This window comes from Aedes aegypti, chromosome 2 (genome assembly GCF_002204515.2).
Source record: "Aedes aegypti strain LVP_AGWG chromosome 2, AaegL5.0 Primary Assembly, whole genome shotgun sequence".
In the NCBI taxonomy this organism is placed as follows: Eukaryota; Metazoa; Arthropoda; class Insecta; order Diptera; family Culicidae; genus Aedes; species Aedes aegypti.
In genome coordinates, this window is record NC_035108.1 from 460,918,959 (window position 1) to 460,940,067 (window position 21,109).

Here is a 21,109-nt window from a genome sequence, read left to right on the forward strand (position 1 = left end):
GACCATTCCTGGTAAGATCGACAGCTATTATCATTTGTAATGACGTACATGTATGTACGTGCCATTTTGAATTGCTAGAAGTGCGCAAAAATTAAGACCCTCATGTAAAAAATGGGTCCTAACATTGCGCATCGCTTTTTTTTCAAATAAAAATTCGACATATTGTATGGAAAATTGAGGGAATTACTAGAATATTACCTCTTTTTGCAAATACACCGCAAATATACATCTCACAACACAGTTTTGTTCGAAAAAATGTTGATTTTTGGCAAAGCCACTCCTTAGTGCTTGTGCTAAGACGGTGTAAAAGTTGACGTTTATACGTGTGACGATAGGGTTTTTGGGTTATTTACTAACATTTACGAGGTTTTCTTAGTAAACAAATGTATGTCAAATACTTATTTCACATAAACGAACATGTTACTGAAACTGAATTGTTGAAAAAATCATTGATTAATTATCATTTTTTCATGCTTCTTAAAAATGCGCAAAGTTTGGAGCTGCGCAAAGTTAGGTGCGTACACGGTAATGCTTTCCAACTTGCTTCTTCAACAGACTCCGGGTAAATGAACGATCTTTGGTTTAAATTTTGCCTTCCAGGTTCTTGACCTGCTTGGCCGGTCATTGCCCTTTCATTCGGGTCTTATCAACGATGGCCCCCATTTCGCCACCCCTCATGGCCGCCCGAATGTTATGCTCCAGGACATCTGGTGGTGGGTTTTAGAAGCTCAGTGGGTGGTAGCCTGTGTGGTTAAGGTCATAAGACATACTACTGCCCTACCTGTATGTCTAGTGGGTCTGTCTGGGAAACCTGCACAACTAATACAAACATTACCTGTCATACATTTTTACGGACCAACAAAACTACAAAATCTCCTCAACACTATCAATCAACAAACCAAACACTTACAGTGGAGTATAACTTCTTTTGTTTCTCGATATTTTTGTATCATTATTTCACAGGGCCCGACTTCATCTTTATTACTCATCACGACACCTTTTGCTATAATCATACAGAACGTGTGTAGTACAGTCTACAGTGAACACTTGATTTGCTTTAATGCTATTAGAATGGGTTCTACCCATTAGGTATACACAATAGACTGGCCCTTAAACAAAAAAGTTGTAAAATTCAAAGGGGCACCCCCTAGATATGTTCCTTAGGGTAAGAAAAAAACTCTCTCAAAATTTCAACTCATTTGGCTGCTCCCCCAGCTGGCGCATTCAATTCAAAGTTTGTATGGAATAATCGTCTCAAATATATTGAAAATTGACCTTATGTTACTGTTTCGTCTCGTACACTAGTTAATCGCGTTCAATTGAGCCCAGAATGACAAATTCACTAGTTGATACGCTAATGAACATAGTTGCCGAAGGTTGTATTTAGATTTAAGCTCATTTTCATTAAGCTTTCAGTTGTTGAAAGTTAGGCTTAGATCAGCACTCCCGTACAATCACACATGTGCATGAACCGCGTGCCGCAGCTCGCCCAGCGTCATAGGTGGCTATGATGCGCTTAGTGGCTACCACCCAGCTAAGTTAAAGGAATACTAAGCAATATTGCAAATCTACTTCAGATAGTTAAAACACCAACTTTATCAATTTTAATCATCATACAACCTTCTACAATATTGTTTGCTATAGTATCAAGTAGTGTTTTTGACATTCTGGGTTCAATTGAACGCGATCAACAATTTTCCTGACTCAAACAGGAGATGATGTGCTGTTTCCTATATGTTGGAGCTGAAAATCCCATATTAACTTCAATTCAATTGCGCCAGCTCATGGAACGACCAAATGAGCTGAAACTTTCAGGAAGTCTTCCTCTAACCCTAAAGAATAATCCTGGCGGGTGCCCTGTGTAATTGTACAACTTTGTTTTTCTCCCATACTAAGGTGGGCCAGTCTAATACACAACAATCAAAAATATAACATAGGAACCTATATAAAGCTAATGTTTGTCTCGTAAAAAAATGATAAATGAAATCTCTTCTACTTGACCGAAGAAGGTGATATTCAATCATTGATTAAAAGGCTTGTTTAGTTCGAAGACCCAAATTGAACTGCTGTATTCAATGAATCTGGATTCTTTAAATAGGCCTAAAAGTGTTGCACCGGTATGTGCTACATTAATGGTTTTGCCTAGAAGTAATGGGTGAAGAGTTCTGGAGCACATATGCTGAGGTCAGCGTGACAAAATAATTGTGGTCCGATCGTTGCCTATCGCGATCGATCGAACTGTTAATCGAGCTCCCCGCAAATGCGTGGAACCTAGATGTTGGTTCATCGTTCGCGTCAGCGTATATTTTTATGACCACCGAATTAACTTAACTGAAGATGGGCACGTCTTTTGACTGTGCACCACACTCTTTTTGACCATTCATGACAATCAAGTCTTATATCGGACAGATAACTGTTAAGAAAAAAAAATGCAGTTCTATACATAAAACGTATTTTCAATTCTAGTCGTTTTTATGACCAATACTTGTAGTTTTCAAGTCACTTTTTGGTCACTATTTGGTCACTTTTTTGATCATTTTGGTCACTAAAGTCACTATTATTTTGCTGTCTGACTGCTACCAGCCCTGGAATTCTTACTATTAACAATAGTTTGGTCTTCAGGTAAGTTGCATGTAAATCAAGATATATTGTCAAGAAATACATGATTGGGCATGCGATCTGCTCATGTGGAAAACACATATGCAGAATACTGAAAATCAGCTCATCTTCAGATTCCCATTATTCCTAACCAAGGTAGTGCAAGCGAAAGACTGTGAAGCAGACAGGCACGGAGAAAACGAATTACTCAAAAATAAGTTTTTTTAAACTCAAAATTAAGTAAAGGCAGTCGAACTGAGGAAATGGGTGATTTTCATTCTGTCAAATACGTATATTCAACCCAACTTTTGAGTTGTTCAATGAAAACCCAAATTTGAGTAAAAGAAGACTTGTTCAACTTTTAGCGCTCTTTGCCACAAAGTTTTAAGATTTGAACTTGCGTACTTTCTGAGACGAAACTAGTTGAGGAATCTAAGATAATTTCATTCAAACATATTACTGCTGGTGTTAATTGTAAACAACATTGGTCACTAAACGTGTTTAAAAAGCCTAAACATTGCATTCTACCGTGTACGCACCAAACTTTGCGCAGTTAAGAAATTATCATCGTATTTTTGCTTCAAATAAGGCTAAAATATGTATTTTTTTATTCAATTTTCTGTCAAAGATAGGCTTTTAGCCTTTCAGTAGAACACGTGATTTAAAAAAAATAAAAAAGATTCATAAAAAATTAAAAAAATGCAAGAGGTGATGCAATACCTTGTGCCTAACATTGCGCACAAAATCTGAATTGTTCCTAACTTTGCGCATAATGTTCCTAACTTTGCGCATGCCTTAATTGCTCGTTCGCTCTAAATAATTTTACTTTTTTACTGGTTTTGCATTAAATAAAAAGGTTACAACTAATATGAGTTTCATCAGTAGTTTTTCCGTGAATTTAAATTCAATTTAATTTATTCAACAACCACAAACATAGAGTGACCACGAATAGTGATTTACACTGTTCTTATTTTTTATTATATATTCACAAGATTACAATCTGAGCAATATAGTTTACAGCCGTAGCATATACTTATTTGTTTTCGTACGTTGCTTTATATAATTTATTCTCTTGTTTTTTTTTTTTAATTTTTTAACCTTTTTTTATTTTTTTGTTGTTTTTGTTTTTCGTTTTTCCTATTTTGTTTCATCTCCTTCAATAACTACCGAAATTCGATGCTCGTATTCACTGCTGATGGCCGTGAACGATTCAATTTCGCACAATTTAGAAGCTTTCTAAAGAAAATCTTCTCTGTTGTACATGTCGTCAGCTGGAAGTGAAGGATTTCCAGATGAACTTGACGAGTCATTAGCAGTGATGTGCTTCAATTAAAGTTCAGACATGCTATGCTCGAGAGATTTCTCGTTTGTCTATTAATATTGCAAGCTGCAGGTTGCTTAGGGACTGTCCCTTAATGGACGGACCTTTACTTTCAACTGAAGCTTCATCGAATCCATGGAAAGCATCGATAAGTTCGGGATTCGATGTATCGTTGATCTCTCGTGATTAATTATTTTTTATTTATTTGACGTCAGTACGGATATTCCATAATTGAACGTTTTTTGCTAGACAACTGAATTTTGAATTATTGTCCATGAAGTGGTAAGCCAACCTTTGCGCTATCAATTTTCCAAGTTCACAGTAAAAGTCTCCTCCTGCGTCAAGTGGGTTTTCCGAGATTTTTCGATGCAAACCTTGCCTTCAGCTTCATACAAAAGGTCCTTTCAGAAATATTATATGTAGCCACTGCCTTATGGATTGAGTGACCATTCCTGGTAAGATCGACAGCTATTATCATTTGTAATGACGTACATGTATGTACGTGCCATTTTGAATTGCTAGAAGTGCGCAAAAATTAAGACCCTCATGTAAAAAATGGGTCCTAACATTGCGCATCGCTTTTTTTTCAAATAAAAATTCGACATATTGTATGGAAAATTGAGGGAATTACTAGAATATTACCTCTTTTTGCAAATACACCGCAAATATACATCTCACAACACAGTTTTGTTCGAAAAAATGTTGATTTTTGGCAAAGCCACTCCTTAGTGCTTGTGCTAAGACGGTGTAAAAGTTGACGTTTATACGTGTGACGATAGGGTTTTTGGGTTATTTACTAACATTTACGAGGTTTTCTTAGTAAACAAATGTATGTCAAATACTTATTTCACATAAACGAACATGTTACTGAAACTGAATTGTTGAAAAAATCATTGATTAATTATCATTTTTTCATGCTTCTTAAAAATGCGCAAAGTTTGGAGCTGCGCAAAGTTAGGTGCGTACACGGTAACCGATTAATCATGCAAGTTGTTATGTAAATATTTCATTTAACCGCCAAACACCTAAAAAACACACGGTTGAGTAAAAATAACTCAACGTGCGGCATTTAGAGTGCATACTGCACGTTGAGTAGTTTAAACTTAATTTTGGATGAAAAAATGCGGCATCCATTTTGAAATGTCAACGCTGTTCATTTCAGATCAGTCATCAGCGGTGTAAGACGTAAGCGTCATGATCTGCTTTGTTTATTCAAAGTTGGACAAAAAATCCATAATTTAGTGAAATTTTGTTTAGTAAACTTTGATTAGTACGTTAATACTGTTCCTGACGTCGGTTTATACAAAACTCCTAACAGCAGTGAATTTTTCGGATTTTGTGAAGGTAAATGTCCTCAACTTGCTTCTACCGAAAAGTTCGGTGTACAGAAAAGTATTAAGTTAAACGGTCTTTTTCTTTTTCAGGAATTCAGTTATTAATAGATTGTTGTTGATGCACGATTTTTGGAATCAAGGACAGTCGGTTCCCGATAAATTTACTACACTGCAGGTAACTGTCGAGTTTCTTTTCGCCGTTCCTGCCACCCACCGTACACGATTTTCGGCACCAGGAGCGGGTTGTATGTTGTAATGTATCCTTACAATATAGCACTGATACCGTGTTTAATTAAAATAAAAAGTTTTATCTGCTTTATCGTTCAAATTGAGTTCTATTTATTTTCATTTATCGCAAAAACATGACATCGTTGTTTCATTTACATTTCACATCGATAAAAAATACCTATTTTTGAGTATTTTCACTCAAGGCAGCATTAGGTAAAAATTACCCACTGGTAGAATTCGGTGCGGTAACCCAAATTTGAGTACTAGGCTATTTACTCAAATTTGGGGTAACGCACAAAGGTGCCGGGTTGGGTAGGAAGAACTCAAATTTGAGTACTTCGTTCTCTCCGTGGGAAGAAGATAGCCAACGTACGGTTCAAGATGACTCCGGTGTAGAATTCTTGAAGATTTCGTAGTGAACCGTTAGACGTAGCAGTTCACCGTGGTACATTTGACATAACTACGAAACCAGACGAGAAGAAAATCATCGTAGACATGGAAACAGCGATAACCAAACCGTAACAGTGAAGGGCCAGCAAGGAACATAGTAGCAGAAAAGACGAGACGAGGATCCTAAAAGAACTTAAAGAAACGCCTCTGTTCTTTATCGAGGCGGATTCCGACGAGCAAATTTAGAAAAAAGATAAATGAAGGCCCCTAACGACATTTGAGAGTGGACCACCACTCTCGGCCTTATCAAGCTTACGGAGAAAACGAATGGAGTGCAAGACGATCATTAACGAGGCTCGTTTGAAAGAGACAAATCCCATTCTTCCACGTAAAAGAGTGCTTCCGCAAATCCACTAACCATGAAAGGAGATGTGATAAATCCTTACCCACACACTAAGATCTTACGGTGAATTTCACCGTAATCTCAACAGCTGAACAGTTTGGTGAAATAAAACACCGTAATTCCGTCGAAATTTTACGGATTACGGTGATTTTTCACCGAATACTGTAAAAATTTACCGTAGTCCGTTAATTTATTTTACCGAACTTTTCAGCTGTTGATATTTTACAGGAATCCGTAAAATAATTTAAGTGTGCATAAGCTGGCGAAATAGTCAAGGAATTTCAAGACATGCAGAAGACCTTTCCCACTAGGTGAGACTGTTCTTATTACAAATACGTACCAGTATCAAAGTAAACATCTTGGAAACAGCAAGTGTGTATAAATTATCATTATCCATCTGATCTGGTTATGCATACATGGGGGGCTTGTTGTTAGTGAAAGTGACTTCTGAATTGACGTATCTTTCCAGCCATTCTAAAATGAGATACCGGATCTGCAATAGAGCTACCTTCTCATTTCCGGACTGATGTCTTTGCAAAAATGTAGTATCAAAGTAATGTTGGTGGATTTTTTTCCATAATACCACTGCCGGACAGTGGGGATTAGATGATGAATCATACAAATATACACACATGCCGAAGACCTTTCCCACTAGGTCGGTCAAAAATTCTCAGGAGTTCCTATAGAAATCTGAGTCGGGAAACATCGCGGATGATTGTGCATGAACGAGAGCTGCTTCCAATGCCGAGGAAGCTTCTACAAGCAGACGAAAGGAGCACGTATGGGAAGCCATCTATCTCAGTTTTCGTGCAAGCTATTCATCGAGAACCTGGAGAAAAAAATAAAGTAATTGTTAGAAACTAGAATTAGTAGACCAGTTTTGAATATGCTCTGGCAGTAGGCCATGAACATTTGAATTGAATTATATATACCACTCGTGTACTTCAACTCTTTCTCTTTCTCCAATAAACCTTGTACTAGTTAACATCGTGTTTCTTATCAGATTATGGGCTCTCCGCGTAACCATAGCAACCACGAGTAAGTACGCCGCAATCGGCGGGTGAAAATTTTTTTTCGCGCGTTTGGCGAGTAAGTTTTTCGGTAGCGTGGTTTCGTCGTTTTTCAAAATCGGAAAATTTCGCGAACACGGAAATGGAGGAAGACAGAACGCAGCGCGTGTACCTGTTCGACGGGACAAATTTTTCAAATTGGAGTTTCCGGATGGAGTCGTACCTGGAAGAGTTGGGTTTGCTCCATTGCATCGAGAAGACTCTGGAAGAAGAAGATTTTTTCCCGGTGGATGAAGAGGACTCGGCAGCGGTGAAGAAGGAAAAGGAAGACCAGCGGACCAAGCGGAAGCAAGAAGACGCCAAATGCAAGTCGATCCTGATCCACAAAATCGCGGATTCCCAGTTGGAATACATCCGCGGAAAATCGTCCCCCAGAGCGATTTGGACCACGCTGCAGCACACATTCGAGCGGAAAGGAGTTTCAGGCGTATTCTACCTTTTGAAACAACTTGCCGGAATGAAGCACGACGAGAGACGAACAATGGAGGAGCACATCCTAGCGTTCGAAAAGACTATTCGAGAGCTAGAATCGGCGGAAATAAAATTCGACAAGCCGGTGGTAGTTTTCTTCCTACTACAGTCGATGCCGAAATCGTACGACCAACTCATCACGGTACTAGAAACGTTACCGGTGGAGCAGTGCTCTATGGAATTTGTCAAGTCGAGGCTGCTCAGCGAGGACGCAAAACGGCAGCACAACGGGGACAGACCGGACACGAGCACAGCTTTCGCTGGACGAAGCGGTAAGTTTGTGTTTAAGTGCCACGCTTGCGGAAAGCCCGGACACAAGCGCGTGAATTGTCCAGAAAACGTTAAAAATGAACGCCCTGCATCGAAACCGGAAAAACACAAGAAGAAGAGTAAAGCGCACGTGGCGGAATCTGGTGGTGACGTGGCCTTCATGACGGTTGACGGCGACCCACCCGGAGGAAAATTTCGTTGGATATCCGAGCACATGGTAAGCGACAAAAGTTTTTTGCAAAATGTGCGCACGTTGGATACGCCTATCGTCATTAACGTCGCCAAGTCTGGAGTGTCGCTAACCAGCCGTGTTACCGGCGAAATGAAAATGATTGCCAACGTGGAAGGCAAGCAGCTCACTTGCACGGTTCACAACGTGCTTTATGTGCCAGGATTGTATGCAAATTTGTTCTCCGTGAAGCGAGTTGCAGAACGTAACATGGAAGTGACATTTGGCAAGGATGGTGCGCGAATCACACGTGGTTCCGAAGTGGTGTGCACTGCGACTCGGAAAGGCCGACTATACGAATTGGACGTGGATGTACCGAAGATTGAGTCTGCCATGGTCGCTGATCCAGAGAGTAAGTTGACGTTGTGGCATCGAAGGTACGGCCACATTGGGAATACTGGATTGGTGAAGCTCGTCCGAAGTGGCATGGTCGAAGGCATCGATGTCGGCGGAAATTTGAAACCGGATGCAGGTGTTTGCGAACCGTGCATGATGGGGAAGCAAGCAAGGCAAACGTTCGAAGAAGCAGTTAAACCTCGTTCCATTGGAACTGATCCACACTGACGTATGCGGTCCGTTCACACCAGCCTCTTGGGACGGCCAGAAGATTTTCGTCAGTTTCATCGACGACTTCACACACTTTACGGCGGTGTATGCGTTGAAATCGAAGAGCGATGTACTCGACGCTTTTCGAAAATATGCTGCGATGGCCACCGTGCATTTTGGAAATCGAATCGCCCGGTTGAGGAGCGACAACGGCGGTGAGTACATTAATACCAACTTTATAAAGTACTGTGAAGACGCAGGAATCGTAATGGAGCCAACCGTGCCGTACACGCCCCAGCAAAACGGCGTCGCAGAACGGATGAACAGGACCATCATGGAACGAGCGCGATCAATGCTGGACGATGCAGGATTCAAACGGTCTATGTGGAGCGAGGCGGTTCTGACCGCAGTACACTTAATCAACCGAAGTCCTACTGCAGCCTTGGACGAGAATAAAACGCCATACGAGATGTGGTTCGGGCACAAGCCAAATGTGTCCGGACTGCGTGTCTTCGGAAGCAAGGCATATTGTCACGTGCCCAAGGAGAAGCGGACAAAGCTTGATGCGAAGAGTCAAGTGTGTTACTTGGTTGGCTACGGAATCAACGGATATCGTGTGTGGGACCCCGTGCGAAGGAAGATCGTCATCGCTCGGGACGTGGTCATCGATGAATTGAGGGCCAAACGTCGGGTGGAAGTTTATACTAACGACCACTTGGTGTCCGACCGGCCGGTAACTTTGGATGAAGAACCGGAACAGCGAAATGAAGCAAGCCGTGATCAAAATTCTGAGCCAGCGATTGACGAATCCGAAGATGAAGCTGCTGGTGGCTGTGACACATCGATTGAAGAGTTTGGAAGTGCCGAAGACGATGAAGTTCCAGTACGGCGGAGCGGGAGACTCCGTAAACAACCTGCTCGTTTTTCCGATTATGAAGTATGCATTGCTTTTGCGTTGAATGCGGAAAACTACGTTGAAGCTTTGCCAGACGACATCAACGAGCTTCGAAAGCGTGACGATTGGCCAATAGCTTTTTCAATAGCTTCATCCTGAAGCTCGGGTTTCAGCGCTCACAATACGACAGCTGCCTGTACACGAGAAAGGTCAACGGTGTATGGATGTACCTTGTCCTGTACGTCGATGACATCGTTTTGGCTTCAAGTTCCCTGGAAGAAATTCGAAACATTAAGCAACGTTTGGCAAACGAGTTCGAGATGGACGACCTGCAGGAGATGAAAAACTTCCTGGGCATGCGGATTCAGTACAACATGGAAAAAGGTACGTTGTTGTTGAATCAAACTAAATACATTTCTGCTCTGTTGAAGCGTTTCGGCATGGACGGCTGTAAGCCGGCGTCAACTCCTTTGGACGCTAATCTGAAGTTGGAGAGAAAAAAAGATGGCGACGAAGCGACCCAATACTCTTACCGGGAGCTAGTAGGTTGTTTGACCTATTTGATGCTTTCAACTCGACCCGATATTAGCATCGCGGTGAACGCCATGAGTCGGTTCCAAAGTGGTGCAACCGATGTGCATTGGAGCCATTTGAAACGTGTGTTGCGGTATCTCCAAGGTACCAAGCACCTTTCATTGGAGTATCGACGTGACGCTTGTGCCGATCCACTCATTGGATTTGCAGACGCTGATTGGGGTAGCGACATGGACGACCGTCGCTCAACAAGTGGTTATGTGTTCCAAGTCTATGGTAACACTGTGTCGTGGACAACACGGAAACAGGCAACGATCTCTTTGTAATCGACAGAGGCGGAATATGTATCCCTGAGCCAATCATCGTGCGAAGCAATTTGGTTGCGAAATCTGCTCACCGAATTTGGAGTCACCATGACAAATCCTTTGGTGATTTACGAGGACAACCAGTCCTGCATACACATCGTCGAAGAGCCTCGCGACCAGAAACGGATGAAGCATCTGGACATCCGTTACAACTTCATCAGAGAATGCGTCCAGAACAACGTCATCAATGTGAAGTACATCCCGACTGGAGACCAACTGGCTGATGTCTTCACGAAGGGCCTACCAACTGCTGCTTTCCTGAAGCATCGATCCACACTGGGTCTAAGAGGGGGTGTTAGAAACTAGAATTAGTAGACCAGTTTTGAATATGCTCTGGCAGTAGGCCATGAAAATTTGAATTGTATTATATATACCACTCGTGTACTTCAACTCTTTCTCTTTCTCCAATAAACCTTGTACTAGTTAACATCGTGTTTCTTATCAGTAATAAGGCAGCGTCCATTTATTACGTAACGCTAAAATTTGGAATTTTTTACCCCCTCCCCCCCCCCCTCCGTAACGCTTTTTGTATGAAAAATTTAAAAATTTTGTATGAGCCGTAACGCTTGAGACTACTTCCCCCCTCCCCCTAGAGCGTTACGTAATTTGTGGATGCCGCCTAAGGAGTGTTACCGATGGAGATACGTCGATGACATATTAAGCGTAATGAAGCGGAAGGATCCACCCAGGATTTTGGATGCAACCAACAGCGTACACATAGGGGGGTCCGTAGCCTTGAGGTTACGCTTTTGCTTCATAAGCGGAAGGTCATGGGTTCGATTCCCAGCCTCTCCTCAAACAATCCGCCCAGCCACCAGAAGACGCCGCACGGAGGACCGTGCTTTGGGGAGCACATCCATTCTTTGTCAGTATCAGATGGTGACTGAGACAAAACTGACCCCTTTTCGAAAACAGGTAGCCTCAAACGACTCAGGAACACGGCAAAATGAACTACCGCAAGAGCAATGGATTAGGGCTTATATGAAAATAAATTCGACTAACAGCAGAGCACTTTCCTACCTGCTCGGTGTGAGAGTAAAAGAGTAGAAAGAGAGTGGAAGTAGATGTAAACAAAGATTAATTGAAAATAGATCTGTATCGGTAAAGCAGCTACGGATGTACTATGATTCCGGCACAGTAGTGGCCACGAGCACAGAGCGCCTTTCAAATAAATATAAGAAAAAAACAGCGACAACCATATCTAAGGCGAGATGCTATAGATCAAAAAACGTGTACACCATATGTGATGCAGATGTGCTATATGATTGCGAATGAAGCGGAAGGATCCACCCAGGATTTTGGACGCAATCAACAGCGTACACAAGAATGTCAAGTTCAATACAAGGAGAGGAAGGAGGGAAAACTACCGTTTTACCGATCTACTTGTCATCAGGAAATCTATAGAAAGCCTACAAACTCCCATCCCCTACACATAGAATCATTCGTTCTAGTCCATCTTGTGCTTTTCATCACATGGTCCACAAGATGCACACTCTAACCCTCAAGGAAAATACTAATGAACTGGAAAACATTTTCAAGACGGCAAATATCAGCGGATACAGCTTCCGCTCGACTACAGGATTGATTTGTTTTCGTCGGAGGAAATTTTGAGATTTTGTTTTGGTGGTCGATTTCCATGTAGAGTAAACGGTTTATTTTTGACGGATGACTGCTTTTTTACAGGACCCGTCATCGGGCGCCCAGTCCAAAAGAAGGCCGATCAATGAGCGTCCAGTTATCAAGCGGAAGCTGTACAAGGAAAGAACGGCCATCTTCGTCAAGGAGAAAACACAGTACACTCGGAGTGCATTGATGAAGATCGCTGAATCTTGAAACGAGTCTCCGTCCCATACGACAAACACATCACAAACTAGCTTCGTGGAAAGCTAAGGAATTTGAAAAAGAATTGGTGTTTTCCAGCAGAGACAACCAGCTAAAGACTTCGTTAGGCTCTACAAAAATCCGGTTACCATGCTGAATAAGACGGGAGTTTACGAAATCAGTTATCCAGCATCCAGCGTTGGTCAAACAAAGCGGTCTCTCGATGTTAGTTTTAAGGAACATTCAGCGGGAGCGCTGTCGGAAGATGAAGGACAAGGAAATGATTCACGATTTCAAATATAAGTTAGCAGATCATGTCTTAACATAGGATGTCTTAGGCAGTACGTGGCTGTTCAATCTGGTACCGTATTCGCCATTTGACTCGAAGGCCATTTGACACAGCATATACAGTAAGGACCCGATTTTGTCAGCCCCTCGATGAATTTTAGGCTGACAAAATGGGGAACCTGACAAAATCGGGTCATTTTATTTTGTTTCTGTTTTTCAAATTTTGACGTGTTACATGGCTACATGACTTTTAAGAGGGCGATGGATATGGGCGTGACCAGTTTTTTTTTATCAGGGGCTCCCCCCTCCCTTATATTGGTAATATCGATTTTTAACACTTAATAAGAGGCATTGCCATTGCCCCCTCTGGCTACGCCCATGCGTGCATGACATCAAACATCATCATAAATTTTAATGTAAACGTGGTAAAACATGACGATAACGCTTTTCTGACGAATTTAAAATAGGCTGACAGAATCGGGTCAAAAAGCTGACAAAATCGGGGGTAGACAAAATCGGGGCAGACTAAATCGGGGGCTGACACAATCGGGTCAGTACTGTATCATCAAGAGCAGGCACCTTTTGAAAGGAGGGATATCATTTTCGAAATAGCTCGAATATTCATAAATATTATTCTGGTTATGCCAAATGGCTCGCGTTCGTCATAAGGCTCCTGGACAACTTTGCTGAAGACAGCAACATTGTAAATATGTAGTAAGGATCCAGGTGATGCTAAACGTTTTGGTTAGTAGGGAGCCGGACCCAATTCTTGGCCACAATACGCGTCGTAGTGAAATGCTCCTTATTGCAAAGTTTCAGACAATTCGGCCGAGAAAAAAACCCCATGCCTAAGTAAATCATGAAAGTGCCCAAGTGGTTCTGCACCCTATTGAAATGCTTAATGAGGCGTTTCGATTTTATACTTATGGTGGGTAGTGTATGTAGTTGATATAGTACTCAACAATTATTTCCTAACTCTACAGGAAATCAGCGACGATAACCTTTCCACCGCCCAGCTAGAGATGCTCGCCGAGAACGAAAGTGGTGACCGGAAGCAGTTCCGAATGGTTGTCGCGGATGTTTCCAACGGTGTCGCCATAGTGACATTGCTTGACGAAGCTGCCTCTCCCCCACTGAACATTTCGAAACGGTTGCTCAAGTTGTACAATCCGGCCAAGTTCATAAAAGAGCAGCAAGCTCAACAGCTGAAAATGAATTCTGCCGCGGCCAGCAAACCCCAGCAAGTGTTGTATACGCCTCCTCCAGTGGCGGTGCATCAGGCACCGGTAACGATCCCCCAAGCTCCCCCTCCACATTCAAACAATCCATTCCATTCCACATCGATCATATCGGAAGTTCCGAATCTGTCGCAAACCAGCCCATCGCGAATGGGAGAGAGCGAAGTTATCGATCTGACCAACGATGAGTGGCCTGGGGCCAACGCCCAGCCACTTGGCCATCATAGCTCCGGTTATGAACAGCAACACAGCTACCAGAGCCAGAGCAACACCGGAAACAACAGATACCGATCAGGGGCAGATGCTGGAGGTGGTCGTGGACCACGTGATAGCCACAGCAGCACAAATCGCGATCTCAGCCAAAGCAGCGCCAGCTCTTACGGTGGCAACAACAAAAAGGAGCGCTTCCAACGACCAGACATTCCACGGTTCACCAAAGAAAGGTATGTGCTCCCCATCAGGGCTTGGTAGCAGGTCTCTTCCTAGATAATTGACCGCTATTTCAGTGGATAGTCTATAATGTCAATCTTTACCTCATTCTCTTTGGATCTCTTACATGAATATTTCTCAAATTCTTCCGCATTTTCTTAGATTCATAGATGAAAAACTTCAGGAATTTTTCTAGTTATTGCTCCAAACATTTTCAGGGATACTTTCAAGCACTTCCCCAGGGATCACACAAGAAATTCCACTTAAGATTCCTTCACAATTTTTCTCAGGAATTCGTCCAGAAATTTCTCCAACGATTTTAAGCAATCTTCACCCCAAATGCCTGTCTCCTTTGTAGGAACCAGACCCCGTACTACATTGAACATGACGATCGGTGCGAGACCAACAATAACTACGAGCAACAGGACAAAGGTCGTGGAGGACGAGAAAAGGCAGCTGCGGGCCAACGGAACAATCGTTACAGCGGAAGCGATTCCGGATTCAATACCCAATCCGGAGACAGGTGTGTTGTATGTTAAGGTTAAGACTAATCCTGGTATTACTTTCTACAATTAAGGGTTGGGATAATTATGGAACCATTAGTGTTCTTCGGAGTTCTTTTTTTTAATGAATTGGAAGCATAATAAACTGTTCAGTGAGTCGTTTCATCGCAGGACGCTGAAAGTTTTTATATCACTCTTCTATATTACATGAAGGGAAGTCTTTGTATGCCTATGATAACCCATTTTTTTACCTTTATTAACGATATTTTTAACCCTATGCGGTTATTCTCGGGATCAGAAACTTAATTTCCCTTCCGAAGGAAGTCATTACTATAACCTTAAGGTGAAGAAGAATCGAAGCCAAACCTCAAATTTTCAAGAGCACGGATCTGGAGAACCGAAAACCCGTTTGAGCTGAAAACTTAATCGATTGGTCACCACCAGCGAGTGACCAATCGATTAAGTTTTCAGCTTAAACGTATGTTTGGTTCTCCAGATCCGTGCTCTTGAAAATTTGAGGTTTGGCTTCGATTCATCTTCACCTTAAGATCACAAGTGACTATCTTTCCTACAACTTGGAACGAGTATTTCTTTACAGACACGCCGTTTTTTTATGAAAAGAGCTTGAAAAAAAAAATTGGGTTTATTCTGACGCATATTCTGCGCAGCGTGTAAGGTGAGACGAGGCGAATGAGGTGACAATTGTCGACTCGCTACCATTTGATTAACATTAGTCATCTCACGTCACTCGCGGTGAGAGCGACTTGTCTCGTCTCACACGCCGCGCAGAATAAGCACATCTACGACTGGCGTGAGGTGACAATTGTCGGTGTCGTATAGCGAGGTGACAATTATTCTCGACTCGAGTAAAGTGACTCGCCGTGTAAATCAAATGGAGAGTCACTTCACTCGAGTTGAGAATTGTTACCTCGCTATACGACACCGACAATTGTCACCTCACGCCACTCCTAGAATCAACCCAAATGTGGCAAAAGCATATTTTTTTCAAAATCAGTTTAACATATTTTAGTTGTTTTTCAATAGTAATTTGATTACAGTCGAAGCTCGTTATAACGACAACTTTTATTGCGACAAATCTCTCTATAATGACATTTCACATGGTCCCTTCCAATTCCCATACAAATTACAACTTTTATAGCGACATTTCTCAGTTTTGACCGTTCTCTATTGCGACATTAGTGTTATATTCAATAGTCACTCAATATAACGACATTCGTTTATCTATTTTAGTACATATTATGATCGTTTTATTCCTCCATGCTCCATAACGACATCCAACCTCTTTATAACGACGATTTTATAGCGACATTTCCGTATACCGACGGTCCCTTGCGATGTCGCTATAACGAGCTTCGACTGTACTTGGCAATAGTTTTACTATTGAAACAAATATTTAACTTTTTGATAAATCTGATGAGTAGGGAGCTGGATCCTATTATTGGAACTTTTGATTCACTTCGGCAGGGTTTTATGAAAATCTAGGCTCATATTTGGCCACAATATGCATCGTATTGGAGTGCTTCTTATTGCATAGTTTTAGACAATTCGGTCGAGGAATACCCCCTTGCTAAAATTAATCGTGTAAATGTCCAAGTACCTTTACCTCATGGAATCATAGTCTATTAACCATTGCATATTAGATAAATTGCTTTTGATTCGGTTTATCTCAAGGTCGTCGAAAATCAAAGGAGCTGTGCACCTACCAAGGCAAAGTGAATGTTGAAATCAAGCAAAAATTGCCTTGAATCTTTTAATTTTACTAGTATTCTTACTTTACGCTTCAGAAATAATCAAAGTGATCCTTTTCAATTGAACACGCATACATACCGCAAACGTAATTGGTTGAGGAATCTTGACAAATGAGTGTTTGTTTGACTGAAAGGTGAAAAACAGTAGCACGATGAACACCTGAATGACGAACCTTTTACAGCACAACAATAGCAGGAATTATGTATGTATGGGGTAGTAGCTCAAAGGCTACCTTTATTTAATCCTTAAAATTGAAGATTGGCTAAAATCAAATTATAGCCCTTGAACTTCTGAACAACATTGCCGAAGACGCCATCTTTATAAGTGGTCTGGCTCCTGAGATACCCGCAAAACAAAAATTTTATGCTCACTAACGCCGCCTAGTGGCAATTTTTTAATCAACTTGCTAGAACAATGATAGCCCTTGAGTTACTGAACAACTTTGTCGAATACACCAACTTTCTAAATGGACAGGCTCCTGAGATATCTGCAAAACAAAAGTGAAAGTTGTGTGCATGACACTATTGTTCTTAAGATGATTCTTGAGGAATATATTTTGGTTTGATGGTTTGATAGCATAGCAATCACAGCTGTTGTACAAAGTAGCCCGAAGGTTAATACCGATAAAACAACCGGTTTGGTGATCGTCCCTCACCATTTTGAGCTAACCTGACTGAATTGAAACGCTTTTTTTCAGAGGCAACTTCTCACAGGAAAGCTGGAAGTCTTCCTCAACGAGCATCGATTGCGCAGAGGATTACGTTCCGTATGATTACGCGTTGACCGAGCAGGTGATCCCCATGAATACCAAAGTCGACATCAAGCTGAGCTGGTGGGTGTCACCGGAGGAATTCTACGTCCGCATGAAGGACGAGGAAGTCAAGTTCGAGGACATGATGAAGCAAATCCAGAAATACTATCGCAATAAACCATCCACCAGCGATGTTCCGCCGGTAGGATCGACTGTGATCGCCCGCTATCAGAAGCACAACACACTCTACCGGGCAAAGGTGATCAAGTACAACGAAATGCTCGGTAAATTCAAGGTCGAGCTGGTCGACTGTGGAATCCGGGCCATCGTGACGGGGTCTGAACTGTGGAAACTCGAACGACGCTTTGTAAAGCTTCCACAGCTTGCCATTCAGTGCACGTTAGCCAACATCAAGATCAACTGTGAACCCAAAGAGCTGCAGAATAAAATCGATCGCTACATCAGCAACGAGCAACCGATCGGCTGCGTTTTCCTGGACAAAAGCGAAAATAAGTACCTGTGCGACGTGGAAACACAAGGAACGGATCTCAAGATGGCCCTGCTGAAGGACAACCTGGTGGCGCAGATACTGACCGGTGAGTGTGCTCTTTTTTTATTGAAAGATCATAACCTCATCCATTGTTTTTTTTTTTCTTTTGTTCTGCAGATGTCGATCTCAACCGGTTGAAGGGTCAAACTTTGAAGCTGAAGCTGGTCGAGATGAAATCACTCGATCAGTTCCGGGTGAAGCTGCAGGGCAACGATGCGATTCTCAACTGTCGGCACGTGGAGCACGGAGCGTACCAGGCCGTCGTCGAAGAAATCCAATCGAAATGGCTCGATCAGTACTGCTTCGGGCACATCGAAGATGTATCAAGCGATGAGAGGTTAGTAGTGGAACTGAAAATTTTCACACTTAAGTGCCAAACGTCGAATTGGATCAAAAAGTAAAATTTTCAAAATCTGTTGCTCAGCTCAGCTCATTTTCTGAGTCGATCCGATTTTTACTGTTTTTGAAACCGCGGTTATCGATTGGAAATTACGGTAGTTCCGGATTTATCACTGAGAGTACTTGAATAACCCTCCACTTTAATATCGAGCTTCAAATATGGCTTGCGATGTATCAAGTTTGCAAGGATGTTTTGAAAGCTTTTTGATGACTTGGGATGCCGGGTAATCCCGGAAACACGATTCCCTGGGGAAAGGGACAACTATTGATGTTTCCTTATCCTAGCTTGAATTGAAGCATGATTCTGAAAATTCAGTCTAAAGAAGGATGTTTCAAGAATTTGCAGTTTTAAGGTTCTGAGCAATTCTCGCTGAAACCAGGCCGCTATCGGCACCCATCGTTAGAATTCCAATTTTATGTCACTGATCGCTAATTTTCGATAAAACTTAAGGGTGGTCCTTTCTGTTTTCTCAAATTGGTGGACCCCTCGTACGCCAGCTAGCTGAACAGTTTGCGAAAAAGCCCATTTTTTGATAAATCTTGGGTATTTCTTCATGTGATATGTCTCATATTTCGCTTGGAACACATAGCAAACTTAGTGGCATCGTATAGAGAAAGGATATAGCTTTCATTTAAACTTGAAAAAATTTTGGCGGCCATTTTGAATTTGGCCGCCATCTTGAATTTTGTTAGAAAAATCGATTTTTCACCATTAGCGCACCGCTAGTTTTGAATTCTGAGATCACCATCAGAAAGCTGAGGAAAAATTGTGTAAGATAGGCTACAAAAACTAGGTGAGCAAAGGTATTTACCCTATGAAATGAACGATTTTCTAAATCATGTTCTACTATTTTGACGTATATGGCGAGTGCAATCAATGCAAACATAATTTTTTGTACAACAAAGAAACAAGTTTTCAATCGTTGGTGTATAATTTGAGACAGATGAAGAATAGGAGTATTAATTTGAGTGAAAAAATCTGGCGGCCATCTTGGATTTTGACGCCATTTTGGTTTTAAGTAGTAGAATGAGTTTTCACCTTGTTAGCACTCAACATGTTGAATTTCAATGCTACCGTTACACTTATTCTTCTTCTTGTTCTTCTTTTTCCTCACGTTACGTCCTTACTGGAACAGAGCCAGCCCTTCAGCTTAACTAGCTTTAAAAACAAATTATCAAATCTCGATTACTTTTTCAAATCGACGTAAGTAACTTTTATACGGTTTTGAGAAAATTAATTAGGAAAAATTACAATCTATCTTCTAAAACTGTTTTAAAATGAATCACCTTTTTAACATTTTTTTGCCGTGTACTTCGCTCAAATTTTGCATACACTCAGCTCACGTTCAAAAACTAGGTATTTTCTATTATTTCCCACAAAAATAATTATAAGAAAATGATAAGCCGTTTCATTCAGTTACTTTCGACGTTTTTCTACCAGTGTAAAATCGGCTCAAGTAGTGTTTTGTTTTGATTCGTGGTTAAGTCACTTTGTCACTCCATACAGCGGGGCGGCGAAAGTAGTGGTTAGGTTGCGAAAGTTGAAAATGTTACTTTCGTCGTTTTGTAAATCCGGAAATTAAACGTTCTAAAAGTGAAAAGTTGAGTTGGTACAGAGCGGTACGTGTAGAATTCCGCCTGCTTAACACGTAGGATCGATAAAGTGAGTTTGTATACTTTTTTGACTTGAGTCTGTATGAATAAGTTTTCGAGAAATAGGATTTTTTAACGCTTATTGAAGAGAGTGGCAGCACTGGCTGAGGGAAAGTTGTGCATTTTTAACGTGGTACTCAAATAGTGAAAAAAATGTGGAAATATCAAAGTAAAATCGACGGAAAATACATATCCGAACGTAGAAAAGAGCAAAGTCGCGAGTGCAAGTTAAATTTGAGTTGGAAAATGGATTAAAAGTTAATAATTTAGAATTTAAAAAAGTGGAATTGCTGTGAAAAAAAAAATGTTTGGCGGCAGCATGCGCGGGGGAAGCGATTAGTGTATGAATGAACGCGGTCTCAGTAGTAGTGGTAGTGAAAGGTAGGACGGGTGGATGTGGTGTGGTGAGAGAGGTGAACGTGTGGAGTATTTTCGTTTGCGAGTCTTACCCACACCAACTGATTAAAGTGATCTTTCGGAAGCGGGAAAGAGAAGCGGGTATGAGCAAGATGACGGTACGATTAGAAAACTGGGCATGTACAGTGGTGTTCAATTGGAGTGTTGCAAATTTAATACGGTGCCCGTTCGATTTTGGCAACTCTACCGTTTGATCTTCATTTGGAGAAGCCCAGCAAGCGGGTACAGTCTTCGCATAGCAGAAGTGTTTTTTTTTGGCTTTCGGTTCGTCGAAATGGAAGTTTTTTTTTCGGTTTTCGAGCAGTGCAGTTTGAGAAGCCCAACAAGTGGATTTGATTTTCGTATCGCTTTATCGGAGGAGTGGAAGTTTGTTTTTTTTCTCGGTTTTTGAACAGTTTCGAATAAATGATACTTTATAGCTAACGGTGAAATAGTTCGACGACATCGTTGCGACGACCAGCTTCAAAATACAACAACGATAAAAAAAAAAAACCGGTGAGATCTTTCCATGATGACTTGTGTTATTTGATTATATTTCCAATTTTATATGCATTTTGGGTTGGGTGGGACCATCAGGGCACCCGATTGAAGCGAGATGGATAGGAAGAGTGAAACTGTCAACTTCCTATCGCTAAC

At 41.5% G+C, this 21,109-nt stretch overlaps 1 protein-coding gene and 2 long non-coding RNA genes across 3 annotated transcripts in view; all 3 read left to right on the plus strand.

Moving 5' to 3' along the window:
- Positions 1-21,109, plus strand: part of LOC5569712 (maternal protein tudor) — a 72,852-nt gene that overhangs the window by 31,365 nt on the left and 20,378 nt on the right. Inside the window, exons 4-7 of the mRNA XM_021848178.1 lie at positions 13,747-14,444; positions 14,789-14,953; positions 17,401-18,050; positions 18,122-18,341. Coding sequence (XP_021703870.1) covers positions 13,747-14,444; positions 14,789-14,953; positions 17,401-18,050; positions 18,122-18,341 — 1,733 coding nt within the window. The remainder of the gene's footprint in view (positions 1-13,746; positions 14,445-14,788; positions 14,954-17,400; positions 18,051-18,121; positions 18,342-21,109) is intronic.
- Positions 3,098-5,581, plus strand: LOC110677202. Its single transcript, XR_002501021.1, has 2 exons — positions 3,098-5,263; positions 5,344-5,581. It is a non-coding gene; the product is annotated as an uncharacterized LOC110677202 (long non-coding RNA).
- LOC110677203 lies at positions 14,960-15,545 on the plus strand. Its single transcript, XR_002501022.1, has 2 exons — positions 14,960-15,276; positions 15,482-15,545. It is a non-coding gene; the product is annotated as an uncharacterized LOC110677203 (long non-coding RNA).